The 19,597-nt window shown below is 39.2% G+C and overlaps 2 protein-coding genes across 5 annotated transcripts in view; one reads left to right on the forward strand and one right to left on the reverse strand.

Annotated features, from left to right (window-relative positions):
- The window catches only part of LOC132121402 (parvalbumin-2), a 318,907-nt gene that overhangs the window by 102,531 nt on the left and 196,779 nt on the right, over positions 1-19,597 (reverse strand). The gene's annotated exons all lie outside the window — the stretch shown is intronic.
- The window catches only part of LOC132121399 (transformation/transcription domain-associated protein-like), an 81,206-nt gene continuing 66,158 nt past the window's right edge, over positions 4,550-19,597 (forward strand). The window contains exons 1-22 of one of the 4 annotated variants that reach the window (XM_059530741.1): positions 4,550-4,654; positions 5,457-5,637; positions 5,730-5,779; positions 5,861-5,971; positions 6,072-6,176; positions 6,741-6,824; positions 6,918-6,974; positions 7,064-7,189; positions 7,657-7,734; positions 8,222-8,310; positions 8,436-8,532; positions 8,641-8,779; positions 9,149-9,227; positions 10,837-11,071; positions 11,219-11,549; positions 11,732-11,829; positions 12,050-12,244; positions 12,347-12,538; positions 13,228-13,393; positions 13,665-13,921; positions 14,010-14,210; positions 17,331-17,482. In XM_059530741.1, coding sequence (XP_059386724.1) covers positions 5,538-5,637; positions 5,730-5,779; positions 5,861-5,971; positions 6,072-6,176; positions 6,741-6,824; positions 6,918-6,974; positions 7,064-7,189; positions 7,657-7,734; positions 8,222-8,310; positions 8,436-8,532; positions 8,641-8,779; positions 9,149-9,227; positions 10,837-11,071; positions 11,219-11,549; positions 11,732-11,829; positions 12,050-12,244; positions 12,347-12,538; positions 13,228-13,393; positions 13,665-13,921; positions 14,010-14,210; positions 17,331-17,482 — 2,942 coding nt within the window. In that variant the 5' untranslated portion in view covers positions 4,550-4,654; positions 5,457-5,537. Of the gene's footprint in view, positions 4,655-4,689; positions 4,770-4,986; positions 5,095-5,456; positions 5,638-5,729; positions 5,780-5,860; positions 5,972-6,071; positions 6,177-6,740; positions 6,825-6,917; positions 6,975-7,063; positions 7,190-7,656; positions 7,735-8,221; positions 8,311-8,435; positions 8,533-8,640; positions 8,780-9,148; positions 9,228-10,836; positions 11,072-11,218; positions 11,550-11,731; positions 11,830-12,049; positions 12,245-12,346; positions 12,539-13,227; positions 13,394-13,664; positions 13,922-14,009; positions 14,211-17,330; positions 17,483-19,597 lie in introns of those variants that run through there. The other 3 variants (XM_059530744.1, XM_059530742.1, XM_059530743.1) reach the window with 3 other exon arrangements.

Here is a 19,597-nt window from a genome sequence, read left to right on the forward strand (position 1 = left end):
AGAGGACAGAGAATAATCAATACATAAAAGATGAGTGCATTGCAGCTTAGAGTATACTACAGGATTTATCATAATTGCTATTGAATATTGGCGTACCGGGCTTCAGCCACTTGTTTTTGTCAGTGGAAGGAGGGTGGAGGCACTTGGGGAAGAGTGGGTTTTCATGGACATGCACATTCTGGACATGGTTGAGAAGAGATGTCCATTTTGCCATGGTTTCCTCTCCATTTGATGAACCGGATGCGGACCAGTAGAGGTGATTTTTTATGCTCTTCTGCCACATTTTCACCGTGTTGCAGTCTTTCTCTTTGGACATGGCATCCACCTTCTTGGTGAGTGCTGACAATGGTTTAAAAAAGATGTAATACATTTCTTCTACAGTGGGTGTTAATGTTGCACAGGATTAGCTGTGCTACAAATAATTAATCTAAAATTAACTAAATTTTTAAAATCATCCTACCTTTACATAAATGCCATACATCATAAAAGTGGTCAATGTCTGGTTTCTGTTCTCGAACAAACTTTTGAACCTGGGTGTGTCATACTTTGCGCAATGTCCTGGACTGTCAGCTCTCATATCACCACCAAGAGATACAGTTTCGCTCTGTTTTAGTCCCTCAAGCAGGTCGGACTGGTGTGATCGCCATTTATGCAGCACGGAAGGCAGAATGTAGTTGTGCACATGATTTCGATGTGTCATTCTGCTGAAGGTTCTCACATGCATTGCATTGAGTACCTGTAAAGTAAAATCAGAAATAGCATGTACTACTACATGTACTACATACCACCATAGCATTGTGCTACGCACTGGCCTTATAAACTTTTTAAAAAATAAGGTCACTATTTTTTACAAACCTTGTTAGTCTGGATGAAAGAAGAGCCAGTGTAGTACACAGCGGCTGATAGGTGCAGATTCCCTGCTGGACAGCTGCCCAGAAGTGGTTGACTCTTCCACTCTCTGGTGTATGAACAACTCTGGTGGAGGCACTTCTGGGTCACAGAAAGGAATGTTCCTTTTACAAATTTGATCACCTTGCAGACTCTTGAGCAGGTGGGGCAGATTTTAAAAAGCTCAAGCAGGCACTCCTCATATATCAAGTATTTCACCATGTCCTGTGGTGGCTTGGATGGTGCTCTATTGACAAAGGAAACCACAAAAAAAAAAGTCTTGTTTGTAACAACTTGTTTGTATTTTTCTAATTTCTCAACTTCATAGTAAAATTACACTACAATCACATCAAAATCAATTAAAATTATGCTGAGGAAGAGATTGTTCATATGTTTGATTAACAAGGATCTACAACAAAAAGTTAACTTACTGTTCACTGCTGGTGTCAACCAATTCAGACATGCTGGGGAGGTAGGTGGAGTCATCAGGATCTGCCATGTTGAAACTGTTTACAGAGTCCAGAAAAGAGGGAAACTCTAAGAGAGAACGCTTTGGTGGTCTATCAGGTGATGCTGCTTTCCGCTTAAGAGGAGTTGAAGAGCAGAGCAGAAGAAGCTTGGCTGTGGTGTTGCCAACAGCAACACTCTTTGTGGCCACCTTAGCTTGAGAACCTGGAAAATATAAGGATAGTAATAAGAGTTATGTATAGCATTTATATTTGTAAGAGAGGTGGAGCTATGTAAATAGAACAGATTTAAAAGAAAAAAAAAACATCTCTGTACTTGCAAGATTTCATATGACGCATTACATTGAGATCATCTGTGCATATTCTTTGAGTAATGTTTGGTATAAGTCAAGACTTTCATCAAACAATGGAGCATGCCACTAAGCAATACCAGGGCCATTACTTCTATTCCTGGGAATTCAATGTACGGTAGAATGCTCTGAATTCAGTGAGATTTGTAAAATGTCCTAATAATGTTATCTATGGAAATACATTTTGTTAGATTTGGACAACAAGATTTTAAATTTGTCAGATTTGGGTTTTGTTAACCATAAAACAATCCTGATCATGGATTATTTACAATACTGCAGAAAAATGCTGCTGATGATTTTTATGTCAAAACACTGTGAACATACACTATGCATAGGAAACAAACTATATCCTACTTTGGGCTTTAGTGCAACTGATTTCAATTGATTTCATTTCATAGGGAACAACTTTTCTGACATGATGCATTAAAAGTGTGGCGTGGATTGCAGCATATGTGTTTAATGCAGTGCTTTATGTCACTGCACGTAACACTGCAAGAAATATAGCACACCCAATCCAGTTACCAGAATCTGTTTCACATAGATTATTCACTGAATAAACTCACAGAATTCATCAGAGCAGATACTAAATCAATCAGTGACTCACTTACTGCAAGTTACATTATCTTTAATATATCCATTAGGGTGCTCTTACTCACTGGGTCACAAAGAATACAATAATATATTTTGTATATATTTGTGTATAACAATAAACAAAAAATCAAGTAAGGGACACATCCAAAATGTGCAGTGCTAAGGGGTTTTTCCTTAGGACCACTGCTCAGATGATTTACTCAAATGTAGCCTGATATCCCATGGATACACTGTACAAAAATACAACTGTTGAAGTATAATCAGTAATGAAGTATAATCAGGAGCAACACATTAGTCCTTGCCCGTGAATAGAGCGCTTATGACTATAAACATCTCATACATGCATGTTTATGAGAGATGCAAAAGCCAGTGAATAAACAAGGCCTTTCACAAAACATCTAAATGAGCTGATGCATTTTGCAGAGAAAATGTTATCCAGATATTAAACTATGAGCCTGATACCTTACACTCATTAAACTGAAAGATGAGAGCTCTGTTTACAGCAGAAACACATTTGTGCTGTGAACCAGTGACCCTCTTTATAACAGAATCTGAGTGAGTGAACATCTCTGTGCTCTCACAGCCTCACCCTGAGAATATTCTTTAGATTTCAATGTTTTTTTCTTTTCTAGTTTGAATCTTTCTTCACATCACAAACTTACCTTAACTTCTTTTTAAAATGAAATGCAAGTTAAATCTCTGAGTGAATGATTAATCAATGCAAGTTTCATTTTTTAAATATTTGCTTTGACCTCATCATTTTTTAGAATCTCTAAAAAATTGTAATCAAAAAGCTGTTTCACTCAGATATATGTCAAAAGAGATCCGTCACTGCTTCTGTTTTATCAGGATTTAATATTTAGGCTGGTGTACAAAATAATCAGTCCTGGGTTCCCTTTTTTCTAAACAGTGTGTAAGAATGGGAACGGACCCTATTCACATGTTTACACCGTTTTTTATATTTTGATTTTTAAAAATCAAAAGTCATTTCTAACACTATATTTTTATTACTTTGACATTAAAGGACAGAAAACTGGTTAACGCTGGTGTGTGAGTGTTTCTTACACAACAGCTGAGGGAGTGACAACAAATTTGACATATTTCTTTTTTCTGAACAACCCTGAGAACCTCAGAAATGTAAAAAGGGGTAATTTGCATTACTTTATTGCATTAAATTGCAACTTTTTTTCCAGTTCATTTAAAACTATCACGTTAATCAGTTCACATGTTCAGTGGGAGACGGGATTCTGTTCCTGTTCCTGTTATGCTCCCAGCTCAGCATAGGGCCTACTGAAATGATAATGTAACCTTTCACCATCTGCACTGTTGAAGCTCTACCAGGATTACATCTGATACCACTGCTGGGATTCGACTTAATTAGTACAAATTGAAATAGACAGCTATTTCAAGATCAAACAAAACTTTAAATAATAATAATAATAATAATAATAAAAAAGTTTGCATTCATTATATTAAATAATAAGTCTCAACATGCTGTATACTTCTTTAACTGTCATATAATTTTTTATAGTAAACACATTTCTGACATTACATTTACATGAGAAAATATTGAACCAAGTGACATTTATCAAAATGAAATATGATAACACACTTTTTATGCAAGATTTGTTTGAAATTTAGTTGTCTTTTCCACAAAATTATTATGTTTTTTTATGTTGTCCTTTTGAGATAATACATTCAGATGAGAATCTAGCTTTTCTGTCACCTAGTTCTAATCAAACTCCCCCAAGTGGTCAAATATGAACTTGCATGTTATTTGTCATAATGGATTTACTCAGCATCCTCATTATCACAATCATTATATTTTATTGGATCCAGTAAAAGGTTCACATCAATGCATCTAATCTATGAAGCATTTTAGTGTCGTTTATACATAATTTATAAACCTGGTCCAACACAAACGTTGGAAAAAACATTTATTAATAATCAAATTTAGTCTTTATAAATCGCGTTTTGCGATTATTAAAATACTTTGTTGTATACTGGGGTGCAAAAAAGTTACATCAAACGCGTTATATACCAGATTTAATGAAAACTGGAAAGACCATCGTTTTCGATGGTCTTCGCACGCCTGCGCTCTCTTGGTATCCGTCCGCGTGGAACTATATTTCTGTGTAAATTTGAAAATCACTGCTTAGGACTAGGACACAGCACGGGCGCCCAGTTCCAGTGGAGAAAGACTAGTATATAAGCATAAAATCAGCATGTTACGTTTTACAATGTATAAATATTAACACAATTTGCAAACAAAACAACGGCGGACTGTTTTCATCCCTTTCACTAAATTTCAATCGGGATTGCGGAAGTTCATTTACAACTTCATCCGGTCCCCTTGTGGTAAGTTGGTGCTGATTTTTTTTTTTGCGAATTGTTTTGTACTTTATATGCATAATGAGTGCAAAAGTTCCTTTTGCGTGAAAGACAACAGCCTTTGCTATTTGCACCAACTGAGGTAACAAGTGCAATGCCTGAGTTCTGCAAGTGAATAATGGCATGGTGTGGGTTAGCAGCCGGCTAGTCAGTTAGCGACAGTAGGCTCTTTCTACGGTGAATGGCCTGGTATGCTGCCAGCTTACTCTGTAGTATTATAAACACGTGTAAATCCTTTTTTCGAGAAACGCGGAGTTTCTGTGTTAATGGCAGCTTTGTGATAGAGGGGGTTCATTTAGGTTTTAGTTCGAGCGCATCGCATCATGTCAGAGAGCATGACTGCAGGAGGCGTGTTGTTGCAGTGGCGCGCCCACCGAGCTTATAAACCTGGCTGCATAAAACAATTTGTAAGTAATTGTGCTGGATGCATTGGTATTTGGTGTAAATGCAATGGCAAGTTTAATTGCAAAATCATTTGCACTTAATGCAAAATCATTACATTCTGACATGTAAATACCATGTTACATGAATATGGTTATAATTCAGTACCACTGCATCAAAATACCATGGTAGTAAAATTAAAATTAAATTAAATTTATGCATTTAGCAGACGCTTATTATCCAAAGCGACTTACAGTGCATTCAGGCTATCAATTTTTACCTATCATGTGTTCCCATGATGGTAGTACCATCTGATACAATACTGTACGTGTTTGTGCATGGCTGAAAACTAGTATTGACGTTTCCTTTTATGTTTACTCTCTTACAGATGTCATGAACTTCTATTGAGACGAGCGCAGACACTAGTCTGCCCTTATTCAGTGGAATCCTGTCTGTCCCGGCAGCCACCATGGCTTTAGTGCCCACCCCGAGCCCAACTGTGGTGGATCAGACCACCCTTATGAAGAAATACCTGCAGTTTGTGGCGGCGCTCACTGACAACAACACACGTGAGTGTATTCCATTCAACTAAAAAGTTGCACTGTTAGTTGAAAGCGTTGTCTCTTCTTACTGGTGGGCTTCTCTTTCGTTTAAACATCAGCGGATGAGACCAAACTGAAAATGATGCAGGAAGTCAGTGAGAATTTTGAGGTAAGCCCCTTAAATTTTGCTTCTAAAAAGCTTGAAGTGAAAGATACTTCCTCATTAATTCATGTCAATCCTATTCCACAGAATGTCACATCCTCGCCACAGTATTGTACTTTCTTGGAGCACATCATCCCTCGTTTTCTAACGTTTCTTCAGGATGGAGAAGTGCAGTTCCTTCAAGAGAAACCAACGCAGGTGTGCTCTTTAGTAAAAAAATCATGATGCATATTGTCTTTATTAAGCCCTCATTCCTGACATTTAAGTAAACATGAGATGTCTATGACTCCTGTTTTAGCAATTAAGGAAACTTGTCCTGGAGATCATCCACCGAATCCCAACTAATGAACATCTGCGGACTCATGCCAAGAACATCCTTTCTGTCATGTTCCGCTTCCTTGAGGTCAGCTTTCTTTACCTGCATGCCAAGCATATTATAATTTAAAGAGCCAATAAAATAGCTGTAGAATTCTCATTTTATAGAGCATTTTCGGACAAATATTTGTATATGTAACTACATGCAAGAGTGACAGCAGAGACACAATGATGAGAGAGTGATGTACTCAAGTCCAGAGAATGGTAGGGTGTTTGAGATTTTGGGTGTGTGTGTTTGTGAGTGTGAGAACTGTAAAGTACCTCTAAGCCGGGGCACTGAAACTAGCACTGATAAGATCTAAGTGTCCAAATGCTGATCTGTGTGAATTCTTGCTAGATCATTGTGTCTTTAAGATAAAACAAACAAACAAAATAACATAGTGGTATCATAGTAAAATAAGGGGAATAAATTGCATGAAAATAGAAAACTGTTCTTTTAATTCTCTTACAAAGGAATCAACAGGTATATTAAATAATTTACTTTCCATATGTAATGCATCATCTTGTGCGTGTGTGTGTGTGTGATTGTGTGTATGTTTTGTATTTAAATAATGGCTCTGACTGGTTCCTGCCTCTGTGCTTCACCATTTAGATTGAAAGTGAGGAGAACGTGCTCATTTGTTTACGGATCATCATCGAACTGCATAAACAGTTTCGTCCGCCGATCTCTCAAGAGGTAAGATTTAACCTTCTGGCACTCTCTGATGTTGACTAGCATTCGCGTTTCAATAAATGTTATTAAATAACATCTTCCTTTCAACTCTTACAGATCCATCATTTCTTGGACTTTGTGAAGCAAATTTACAAAGAACTGCCAAAAGTGGTGGTAAGGGGTTTTAACAAAAAACAAATGGGTTTAAAGTATATGTCTGTGTTAAAGTATGTGTTTTCTAAACCTATGTTTCTGTCTGTCAGGCGAGGTACTTTGAGAACCCTCAGGTTATAGCAGAAAACACAGTGCCTTCTCCAGAAATGGTGGGTATGATCACTTCAGTATTGGTGAAGACCGCACCAGAGCGTGAGGACAGCGAGACCCGGACGGTCAGTACAGACTTCAGCAGACCTGTGCAAAATCCTCACTGGCTGAATCAATAGTGGTGATAAATATGATCAGCGGGGACACAATGATGAGAGCGATGTGCTTTAGTCCAGAGAATGGTACTGTGTGTATGATTTTGTGTGTGTGTGTGTGAGTGAACTGTAAAGTACCTTTAAGCCTGGACGCTGAAAGTAAAACTGATAAGATCTGAGTGTCCAAATGCTGATCTGTGTGTCTTCATGAACAAAATCAGTCACCAAAAGTTTCAAAGAGTTTTCAGATGCACATAACATTTACTAAATGTAGACACTAGAGGGCACCCAATTCCTGCTTATTCTCAATCTTGCTTAAAAAGTGCTAAAACGCAGTTGCTTGTAGCAAATCCATATGGGTGCCAAGAAAAAAAAGTTTTATGGTGACAAGTTTTATCTGGTTCAGTGGTCTCATCCATCTCCTCTTTGTCCTCCAGCATACCATAATCCCCCGGGGGTCGCTGTCACTCAAAGTGTTGGCAGAGCTGCCCATCATCGTCGTCCTCATGTATCAGGTGAGAGCCCATGAAAACACTCATTCAGTATTGACTTTATGCCAGCCATCCTCTTTTTTTTTTTAAAGGACACATCCCTCATTTAGACATTTGGCTCGTTTATAAAAGGTGCTGTCAATCAACTGAAACCCATACTTTATAGCTAAATCAACTGTTTTCTCAAACCTGCCACTCTTCTAGAAATGATTGTTGTGATTAGATGTTTTTGCCTTTGTCATTATGAGTTTAAATTGTAAAGGCAATCAGTTTTGAGTCATATAATGACAGTACACAGCTGCTAGGAAGCTACGATCAAACAAAACATAGCTTTTGTTTCATCTTCTCTGCATGTTACTGTTATACATTTGACCAGCAGGTGTACTTCTTTTTTCTGCTTAAAATGTAGCATGCATGAATCTTATAAATGGTGTAACATTTGATGCAACAATGTTTCAAGAGGGAGTCTACTCGATGCACTAATTGCTCTCCTGTATGGCATTTTTCTTAGCTCTACAAACTGAACATTCACAACGTGGTGTCGGATTTTGTGCCTCTTATCATGAACACCATCATGCTGCAGGTGTCTCCTCAGGGTCGGTCAGTGACTTGTTGTCATTGAGCGGGTGGTGTTACATCACTGCTAATGCTTAGAAATGGATTTCATAGATGCAATTTAACACACAGTGACGTTTAAAGTTTTTCCTGGTTTCTGTTCGTGACAGGCAACACAAACTCTTCAACAAGGAGCTGTATGCAGATTTTATCGCGGCACAGATCAAGACCTTGTCATTCCTCGCTTACATTATCCGGATCTACCAGGTAGAGTGGCATCACAAAACATAGCTCAACCACCTGTTTATTAAACTTATCTAAACTTGTTTAAATACTCATGCAGTGACTGTGGCAGTGTGAATCATTGTGTGTCAGGACTTGGTTGGGAAGTACTCCCAGCAGATGGTGAAGGGGATGTTGCAGCTGCTGTCTTACTGCCCCCCTGAGACTGCTCACCTGCGGAAAGAGCTCCTGATCGCTGCCAAGCACATCCTCACCACAGATCTACGCAGCCGTGAGTCATCCACTGCTAAACACTTTGCAGATTGTTGCCAGATATTCCCAAATAAGATATGCAAAGTGTTTGCTATTGGAAGGGCACTCACATCTGGTGTTAAACACCACTGAGCTTCACGGGGTACCGCTTTGATGTGCAACTGCTGCATTCTCTTTGAGCTTCACCTCTCAATCAATAGGATTTCAGAGAGGAATCTGATACACTCTTCTAAATCATTAATCCTGTAGAGAAGGTTAAATGAATCGATGAGAAACTCTGACTGTTGAGCTCTGGCATTGATGTGTCTCACAGTTCATGGGCCCCGGAGCTGTTCCGGTGGGCTTCAGAGCCTTCGATGGCATCTGATAAAGTCTGTTTGTGTTGCAGAATTCATTCCATGCATGGACAAGCTTTTCGATGAGTCAATACTCATTGGCTCAGGATACACTGCGAGAGAGACACTGAGGTAAGAACACAGATTAACCCTCTCTAAACCAATATTATGTTTCGAGTATAAGGAGTCTGTGCAATTTGCAGGGCACATATTTAACACCCAAAGCCTAGTAAGCTGCCTACCTATGCAGCATTGCAAGGCATTGTAGAGCCGCTCATGAGGCTAAGTGTCTTTTTAAAAAGCAGGCACCACAGTTATGACTCATTTTGGCCAAATTCTAAGGTAAGATACATGCTGTGCTCTGCAGATAAGGCAATCCCAAAATGCATTACAACAAGCAAATTCTAATATGTTGGCAAATTAAATGCTTTTAAAAAACACTTTTTAATAACATTTAAACCACTTACAACATAAAACCAAAGATATGATGCTTTGCACTTTTAGTAGAAGGATACATGCATTGAGAATGAGAGAGGAAATAATAAATTATAAGGGTTACAAGGCAGTCACTTATAAGGTCCTATTTCTGTAGGACTGCTCTCTTAGAAGGCAGCTGACTATGTAGACAGCAAGGTAGCTGACTAAGTTTTGGAGTGGAGCCACAATAATAGTGTTCATTTTATTGTCATTTTTTCAGTGTGGCTAGAGGCCACAATCTTTTTCCAAGTTTCTTTGGAGAAAAAAGAAAAGTTAGATTTCATCAAGTGCACCATATCAGAATTGATTGTTAATGGTGCGTGACTGAGCTGAGTTACCCCACTGGGCAGAAGAGATCCAGGTGCCCGTCTTCATGTGCCAGGCTGTCCTGGCATTGCCCACTGTCAGTCTCCCTGCCCCAGAGGTCTTATACCGGCCAACACCGCCCCTCTTTCATCCCAGCTTCCATCAGCCTTCCGAAAGTAAATTTGGCAGGAGTCAAAATCTGTCAAAGCCATTAGTGTTGTTTATTCTGAAACTTTGCCTAAAATCCCCCTGGTATCGACCCAATATATTATTATTATTATTAGCCAGGGTTGAGAGCTATTTGTTCTTGGAGGGTTGGTTTTGATCAATTTCAGGCTGGGGGTTTCACACCAAATGAGTAGGGATGTCTGTAACAAGTCAATAGCACTATAAAATTAAAATTAAATGATACTTTATGAAATGATACTAAATGAACTAATACTTTTCTTCAGCAAGAATGCTTTACATTGATCAAAAGTGTCTGTATAGACATTTATATTGTTACAGAAGGTTTCTGTTTCAAATGTTCTTTTGAATTTTGTTTATAACAGTGAACCATGAAAACGCAAAAAAATCATTTGAATGGTAGTGTACATCTGTGCATAAGCAAATGCAGTTAAACATAGCCCTCTTGGTGAAGGGTTAAACAGAAAGGTCAATAATGGACATTACCATGGAATCGGAATCTCTCTGAGAAACTTGAAATTGTACTGAAATTGCTATCAACTGTTGAAGTTTCAGTTTTGTCACAACCCTAAATGGGCAACTTTTTAAGCAATGTTGCTTGGGTACAACAAATTTCAATCCGTTTACTTTAGAACACGGTCATGTGTCTCACCTGGTTGCCCATTGATGGCAACATTGCTCAAAAAAGTTGCCCTGTGTATCATCACTTTAACAGAACTCCTCTAGAAAGCTTATATTCTGTTTTCTAACAGTGAGTCTCTTGTTGTTTCAGGCCTTTGGCATACAGTACACTAGCAGATCTGGTGCACCATGTTAGACAGAACCTCCCGTTGACGGACCTCTCCCTGGCTGTGCAACTGTTCGCTAAGAATATTGACGATGAGTCCCTTCCCAGCAGTATCCAAACCATGTCCTGTAAGCTTTTGCTAAACCTTGTAGACTGCATCCGATCAAAGAGTGAACAGGAGAACGGAAACGGCAGAGATATTCTCATGAGAATGCTGGAGGTGAGGTAGACTGGCACATTAGCCGTGTAAACTACATTGTGATTGCAATAACAATGGGCTACAAGATGCCAGTGACTGGCCATATGTAAATGCATTTGTAAAGCACAAAAATATCGGTCTGACATCATATGATTTTTATATTCTCAGGTGTTTGTGTTAAAGTTTCACACCATTGCAAGGTACCAGCTGGTATCTATCTTTAAGAAGTGCAAGCCCCAGTCAGAGATGGGTGTGGTGGACCCAGGGGTGTTACCAGGAGTACCAGCCACCCCTACTGTAACTACACCCGCCTTACCTCCACCTGCACCCCCAACACCCGTCACCCCTGCACCACCACCGGCCACATCTTTTGATCGACCTGGGGACAAGGAGGACAAACAGACCTTCCAAGTGTCCGACTGTCGCAGCTTGGTGAAGACTCTAGTGTGTGGAGTGAAAACTATCACATGGGGCATCACTTCTTGTAAAGCTCCTGGTGGTGAGATGGATGAACTTTTACTTGGCTTTAGATTGGACCAAATCATTAAATGGTGGTTCTGTTTAACATTTTCTTTGAGTCAGTATTGTTGAAGTTTGTGAAGCCTATCAAAGTCATTAAAGGACTATCTCTGCTCAGCATTCCCATTTGAATATTCTCAACTTAATATTGTTGTATTACAGAGGCACAGTTCATTCCCAACAAGCAACTCCAGCCCAAAGAAACACAGATCTACATCAAGCTGGTAAAATATGCCATGCAGGCCTTGGACATCTACCAGGTACGACCGTCCGCTGATTTGTGCAGATTACCACACCAAAATACAAATCCTTACACAAAGTCACTTCAGCTTTCTAGTAGAATGGCTGAGGTGTGTAAAACTGAAAGTGCTATTATATTGCCACATCTCAGTACGTAAAAAAAGTCAGTTTATTTGAGCGCTTGTGATACTAAGAGCTGAAGTTTACAGCTTATCACAGAGCCAACCCCCTTTTGGCTAGGTACAGATAACCGGGAATGGGCAGACATACATTCGTGTGGCTAACTGTCAGACGGTGCGGATGAAGGAGGAGAAGGAGGTTTTAGAGCACTTCGCCGGAGTCTTCACCATGATGAACCCTCTCACTTTTAAAGAGATCTTCCAGACCACTGTTCCATACATGGTGGAACGCATTTCCAAAAACTACGCCCTACAGGTAATTGTGGAGATATTAAACTGCAGGATTGACTAGACATTGATTTTTTTTATTTATTTTGATTGATTGTTGATATGACATGGCTGTTCAATTCTTCAACAGATTGTGGCAAATTCCTTCCTGGCCAACCTGACCACCTCCGCACTGTTTGCAACCATTTTGGTAGAGTATCTGTTGGAGCGTCTGCCTGAGATGGGCTCCAATGTGGAGTTATCAAACCTGTATCTCAAACTCTTCAAACTGGTCTTTGGCTCAGTGTCTCTCTTTGCTGCTGAAAATGAGCAAATGCTCAAGGTGAGTATTTTCTTATGCACATGCAGGTTTATTAAACAAATTGTGGCCTCTTTTGTTTATTAGTTGGCTAATGTGCTTATTTAGAGTATTGCGTAGGAAATATGAATTTTTTGCTCAGCATTTGGACAGCAGGATCGCTCTGACCCTCTGAGCTAGTAACCGTGCTGCAATAATTTTAATGTGTTCTGTCAGCTCTTCTGATGAGAAATGACACTTGTGCATCAGATTGACAGGAAAGACCCAAGTGAAGGTCACTGTGAAATAGTGGAAAAGGAAGAGGCTTCTGTATCTCACTTTCCATTAACCCCGTTGCCCACTGAAATTATCCTGTTGTCACTGTTTTGAAATAGTCGTTTTTAAGCTAATGGTTACAGCTTTCGACATTGACAATAGAAATAATTAATTAGCACCTACTCAGCATGTTAGAATGATTTCTAAAGGATCATATCACACTGGAGTGATGGTTTCAAATTTTTCATGTATGTATTTTTCATCAAATAAATGTAGTCTTGGTTAAGATGAGACATCTTTCAAAATCGTTTAAAAAAAAAAATTTGTTTACTTTTTTTTTTTTTTTTTGGCCAAATTTATTCCTGTCAATCAGCCTGGCTAATGTATCAGAACTTTTGCTCAGTTATTCAGCAAAAGTTTATTTCTTCTCAAGAATGTATTGAATCTCTCTTTCACAGCCTCACCTTCATAAAATAGTGAACAGTTCCATGGAGCTGGCTCAATCTGCTAAAGAGCCCTATAATTACTTCCTGTTGCTGAGAGCTCTGTTCCGCTCTATAGGAGGGGGCAGCCATGACCTCTTGTACCAGGAGTTTCTGCCTTTGCTGCCTAATTTGCTGCAAGGTGAGTGAGATCACTAACAATAGCAGTTCCTCAGAACAGTGGTTCTTAACTGGTGGCTTTAGGGACACTTCTAAAAGGGTCCTGGTGTAGGTAAATGTAAGAATAAAATAGGTAGTTAACCATATAATGCATTGTGGGGGTAGTAAAATAAATGTTTCTCAGTTTTCTGTTGTTAACACCAAACAAAAAGCAGTTTTTTAAATTAAAAACTGAGGTGTTTGTCACCATGAAAACACCACTTTGAGTATTGATCCTTTGTGGCATCCCTTAGGTTTGAACATGCTGCAGAGTGGCCTCCATAAGCAGCACATGAAGGATCTGTTTGTGGAGCTGTGTCTCACTGTCCCTGTGCGACTGAGCTCTCTTTTGCCTTACCTGCCCATGCTCATGGACCCACTGGTGTCTGCACTCAACGGCTCCCAGACTCTTGTCAGCCAGGGCCTGCGCACACTGGAGCTCTGTGTGGACAACCTGCAGCCTGACTTCCTCTATGATCACATCCAGCCAGTCCGGGCTGAACTGATGCAGGTACAACCTCTGACCTTTCACTTGACACCTGACCGAGGCCTGATGGATGGTTCAAATGTTGTTGTTTTTTTAATTCGTTTATAAAAAGGCATTGTGGCGAACGCTTCGTAACCCTGCGGAGACCATCTCCCATGTTGCTTACCGGGTACTGGGCAAGTTTGGAGGAAGTAACCGGAAAATGTTGAAGGAGTCGCAGAAGCTGCAGTATGTGGTGACTGAGGTTCAAGGCCCCAGCATCAAGGCAGAGTTCACAGACTGCAAAGCCTCCATTCAGCTTCCCATGGAAAAGGTGATGCTTATATCATTCTCTTACAAGCAGCATCTTATTGTAAAATCAGTGCATGATATAATTAGTACCTTGCATGACTTGCAAAACCAATACTGCATTATGATTAAATATATTCTCTGCAGGGTTCAGAGTAAAGGATGGCATTGTTTATGTGAACTGATTTTAATGACTTTAATATTAATCTGTACCTCACATTGAACTACGGAACAGCTTCAGAACACTTGAAATATGTCCATGAAAATGTTTTGGTGCTTTATAATGTTTTGTGCCTTTCGTGTAGCTCAACAATAACACAGAATAGTATACACAGGATCGGATTTGGATCGGTCTCGTCTGACCGATACCGTATACCTGGATCAGAGCCGATACCGATCCTGAGTATCAGATCGATGCATCCTTAGTCAAAAACGCTAGGCATGTTAACTTTCACTTAAGCTGGCAAACGATCTCAGCTTCAGCACGGAAAGTGAGGAACTAACTGATCTCTGCTTCGTTACAGTTTGCACATATTTGTTTCGTTAATCTGCGAACGTTAATCTGCCTTCAAAACACCCGGTAAAAGAGTCGCGTGATAACGTGCGTCATCACTACGACACACCCTTTAAGGACATTAGTTCTGGCTCTTGTTCACACAGAGCTCGTTCTGGCACTGAACCCGGCAATGTTACTAGGTCCCTAGGTTACTAGGTGTTTGCGTTCACACAGAAGGCGACACGGCAATGTTCCGGCAATTTTCCTGGTCCGACGTGCGGTGTGAAAGGGGCTTGAGACGAGCATTTATTTGGGAAAAATACTGAAAAAGCTTGATAGTTTAACATTTGAAAAATGAAGAAATTAAAACGTAAATAGTCGTTTTATACTTTTAAAGTTGTACTATGAAGTAAAAAATGTTTACAGTTAAATTTTTAAAAGCATTACTACATTCTTATTTCCTATATTGTTTGCTTATAATAATCACAAAAAAAATATACACTGTTGGCTTTAAAGGAGTAGTTGTCATATATTTATCTCAATGTTATTTCAAACAAAAACCTTTTTTTTTTCGAACACACTGAGTCGCACACACTGAAGAATGTGCTGGCCAAATGTTTCTACATAAAGAAAGTTAAAGTAGGGTCAAGTTTTAAAATGTCAAAAAAAGCACAATAAAAGGTCCACATGAGTATTCCAAACCCATACAACAGGTCAAAAATTCAGCAGGATAACCAGTTTTACTTCATTTTTACTTTTCATTTGTTTCAATTATTTCTTTAATAGGAAATTGCTATTCATAATTAATAGCACCTTTTCAGTGCTGTTGAATGAATCCAGTTGAGTTTGAGGTTGATTTGAGATGAATCTACTTGTGTTGGTTGTCTTTTAAGGTCTCTCAGAGAGCCATAAGAGATTATATCATGTTTTTAAAAACAGTACCACCAGGGCATACGGAATCACCACTTTCTGGCTTGCTTGAGTCTCAATAACTCAAGAAACAGTAATGAATCCACTCCCTTTTAAATGTCAATTTGCCCTCCTATATGTGTGTGTGAAAGGGGGAGGGGAGGTTCAGAGGTTGGAAGAGGGATTCTCTTCATGTAATGAATCCTTGTCAAAGTGTAGTGTGTGCAGAAAGACATTGTCTTCCCCAGGTAATTAAATAGATCATCAGGCTGTAAGCTGTGCTCATCTCTTCTCTCCTGCCCACCCTCCTTTAATCAATCTCTCCCTGCTGTGCAGACGGGATTATTTACTCCAGCTAATGGCCCTTCCTGCTGCTCATCGCTGCTTGGGAAAACACAAACTGTCATTTCTGTAATTGTGTTCACTCCACAAAGATGAATGCTACCAACATTGCGCCATCACTGCTTAATTTAATTTACTTGCTCCCTGTGGTTGCCGCAGGCTGCAGCTGCTGTTTGCAGCCGCCCGGAGCCCAGCAATGTGTTTGGATCGAGCCAGACAACAACTCATTCTGTCCCCTATAGGACCGGCCTTCACTCTCAAAGCGCAGTTTGATATGGACACCAGCAGAACTGAACTGATCTGTCTTCCTGTTTAATAATAATAATCAGTTCTTCATTCCTCCTCTCCAGGAACCCAGACGGTTGTAAATGAGAGCTAATGTAGCGTAGTTCAAGTTAGTTCTCTGTGAAACTTCAATATAGGAAGTCAGAGACAGATTGGACTCCCGCCAGCACTTGATCGTCTCTCTTGCTTGATTAATTTTGCCCATATTTATCTTATTTACAAGCATCATGGTATTAAACGAAGTTGAAACATTCAGACATGGTGTCTGAGTCCGTCACAAGGGGTTTCCTATACTCTTGTATGTTGTATGTTCTCAGTGCTGCTGAGGAGGAGCAACAATTTAACATTTAAGAAAAACTTGTGCTCATATATAGAACACACAACATTTTAAAGAGCCAGGCCTTCAATGTAGAGGCCTTGAGCTTTTGAAAAATGGTGTGTAAAGGGGACTCTTGGGAATAGAACATGTGTACACGGTTATATGACATTTATAATACTGTCTCTACAAGGCAGGAACAGTTCAGGACCCTCAAGAATTTTAAAAACAGTCCTGTACTGCCATGTACTAGCCTGTTTTCTCAGCTCATGTGCCATTTTATTTCACCTTTTTCAAGAGCACACAAGTATTAAGGGCTGGTTTGGGGGTTTCTCACTTGAAATGACCTGCATGGCTGTCAGTGGTCACGCTGTCTTTGGCGATAATTCATTCAGACAGCCCTTTCTGTGGCGAGCTGCCTTCTCTATCTTTGAATCTTACTAATTAGCTCATCTTCTCCCTCGACATTTCTTGCCACTTTAGCTTGTCTCTTTATAATTTAAGGGTTTAAGTGGCATCTAATCACTGCAGAATGTTTTAATGTATGATGGGTCTTTAAGTGTCATCACAGAAAATTTCACTCAAGTGAGGGAGATTAGTGTCGTATAAATATGCAACATAACTTGAATAAAAATGTGTGAGGCATGCAATCATATGCAATTTTGTAAAAAGGTTATCACTACTTCAACTAGTCAAATCTTTGTGTTGTTGATGTAAGGCACTACGCTGTTAAATGTTATTTGTGATGCATGCATTGGGTCAGCTACCATTATAAGTTGTTCTCCTTCTGGATTTAGGCAATAGAGACTGCACTGGATTGCCTGAAGAGTGCCAATACTGAGCCGTATTACAGACGACAGGCCTGGGAGGTGATCAAATGCTTCCTGGTAGCCATGACCAGCCTGGAAGACAACAAGCATGCCCTTTACCAGCTACTCGCCCATCCCAAGTAAGTCAGCCATTTAATGCATTGGCATTTGTGTAAACTATCCAATATGAAACAATATTTTTTTCTATTCAAAATCTCAGGCTTATTATTTACATTTGGTGGGAAAGGTGTGACACTTATCAACTCAAGTGCTTGTTTTGTGATGCAACAACTACTTAAGTATTCAAAAATGTATATTTATCTGATAAAATGTTTACAACGCAGGCTGTTCTACTATGGGAAAACTGCACGAAAGTAATCCAAAACGAGAGAATATTTTATTTATATAATTGCTGTTGAGTTGAAAACTTTAGTTTTCTTATATTATATTTTTCTATAGTTTTTCTTTTATAATTTTCTTTTTTGCAGATAATATAAATTACAGAATAGCCTACATACATACATACATGCATACATACATCCACAGATTGTTTTTTTATAGACCTTAATTTATATATATTAAAAATACACAAAATTAATTTTGGTTTTTAAAAAACCCTATAAATCGGGCGGAACAATTGACAATCATTCATTTATCAAAATAGCCATTAGTTGCAGCCCTGTGAGGCTGCACATGCCTCTGCATTTTTCACTGTTTTCAAGTTCACCTGGCTGAAGCCTGCAGATCGAGGCGGGGTTGAACCTGGGGTGGAACTGCACGTGTTGCTCCGCCCCATACCTACTCTGATTGGTTTGATTTGTCTTTCATAGACATACATAATAAGAAATATGTTCGTAGTTGGTGTAGGACGGAGTATGTTGTTTAAAAAGCTAAGAACTGTGCAGTTTTACAAAGACTTCATTATAATGCACAGTTGTTTATTGCTAACTTGACTCACTATGTCTGATTTATTGAATCACGAGATGTTAGCTGCTGCAAGTTTAATCTTCTGGACCAGTTGAATTGACAAATGAATCACTGGGACATTCTAAAACGCTTAGCATGAAAGTGTGGGGCTTTATGCATTAAAACGGTGTTTTAAAAAGACCAAACTCAGTAAACAAGCATTCTATACACAGACAAGCAGATATGAGCCCAGAATACGAATGCAACATTTAATTTAAGCATTTTCCTCCCATAACTTGCTTGTAAATAGAATGTTAAAAATGTTTACTGAGTTTGGGCTTTTTAAACATTTGAATGCATTATTAAACCCACGTTAAGACGTGGCTTATTTAAACGATTTACATTTATTACATGGACTGAGTAAAAACATTAAAAAGTGTCTAAAATGTATGTGAATCACTCATCTCTAAACCACTGAATGATGTATAAAAGTTTAATTTAACGCAGTTAAAATGTATGAAACTGTCTGCTGAAATAACCACAATCTTAACAACTGCACTAAAATAAGTTACACGATGCGCATAAAATTGCGTTTGTTACTATAGCAACAGATTACAGGTATGTCTTTTTACAATCATCACTGGACGGTAGAAATAAAAGTTTCTCGATTTATTCACTTGAAAATAATGAGGAGCAGCATATTTAACTGAAATAAAGGGGAGGAAAAAGTCTATGCTTTGCAATGTAGTAAAGAAAATTAAAGTTTCATAAAACACATTAGACACATAGACATTAGCCTATTGTGGTGTCATTTAACAATCATTTATCAATTTAGCTAAACAGTCATTTCAGGGACATGGCAAGGTACAAACATGAGTTTTTTTTTTTTGTTCTTCTGTGCATTATAATGAAGGCTTTGTAAAACTGTACAGTTTTTAGCTTTTTAAACAACATACTCCGTCCTACACCAACTACGCACATATTTCTCATCATCTATGTCTATGAAAGACGATCGAACCAATCAGAGTAGGTATGGGGCGGGGCGACACGTGCAGCTCCACCTCAGGTTCAACCCCGCCTCGATCTGCATGCTGCAGCCGGGTGCTTCTCACTGTTTTTGCTGTGTTTACAGCTCCTCTGGGCCTCATCCAGCCTGGCCGCCACTGTCTACAGTGTTCAAAGGGCTAATTACTCAGAGCTTTTTTCTACTGGCTGGGCAGGAGGGTCACAAAACAGAGTCATTGATCTCGACGCTGAGGCTAATTGACTGTACTTGATCTGTTTACCCCAAAAGTCATTCGGGCCTCTTCCGAAATAACCAGGTGCTAGTTATATGGGAGGAGAGCCGC

The sequence above is a fragment of the Carassius carassius genome, chromosome 39 (assembly GCF_963082965.1).
Source record: "Carassius carassius chromosome 39, fCarCar2.1, whole genome shotgun sequence".
NCBI lineage: Eukaryota > Metazoa > Chordata > Actinopteri > Cypriniformes > Cyprinidae > Carassius > Carassius carassius.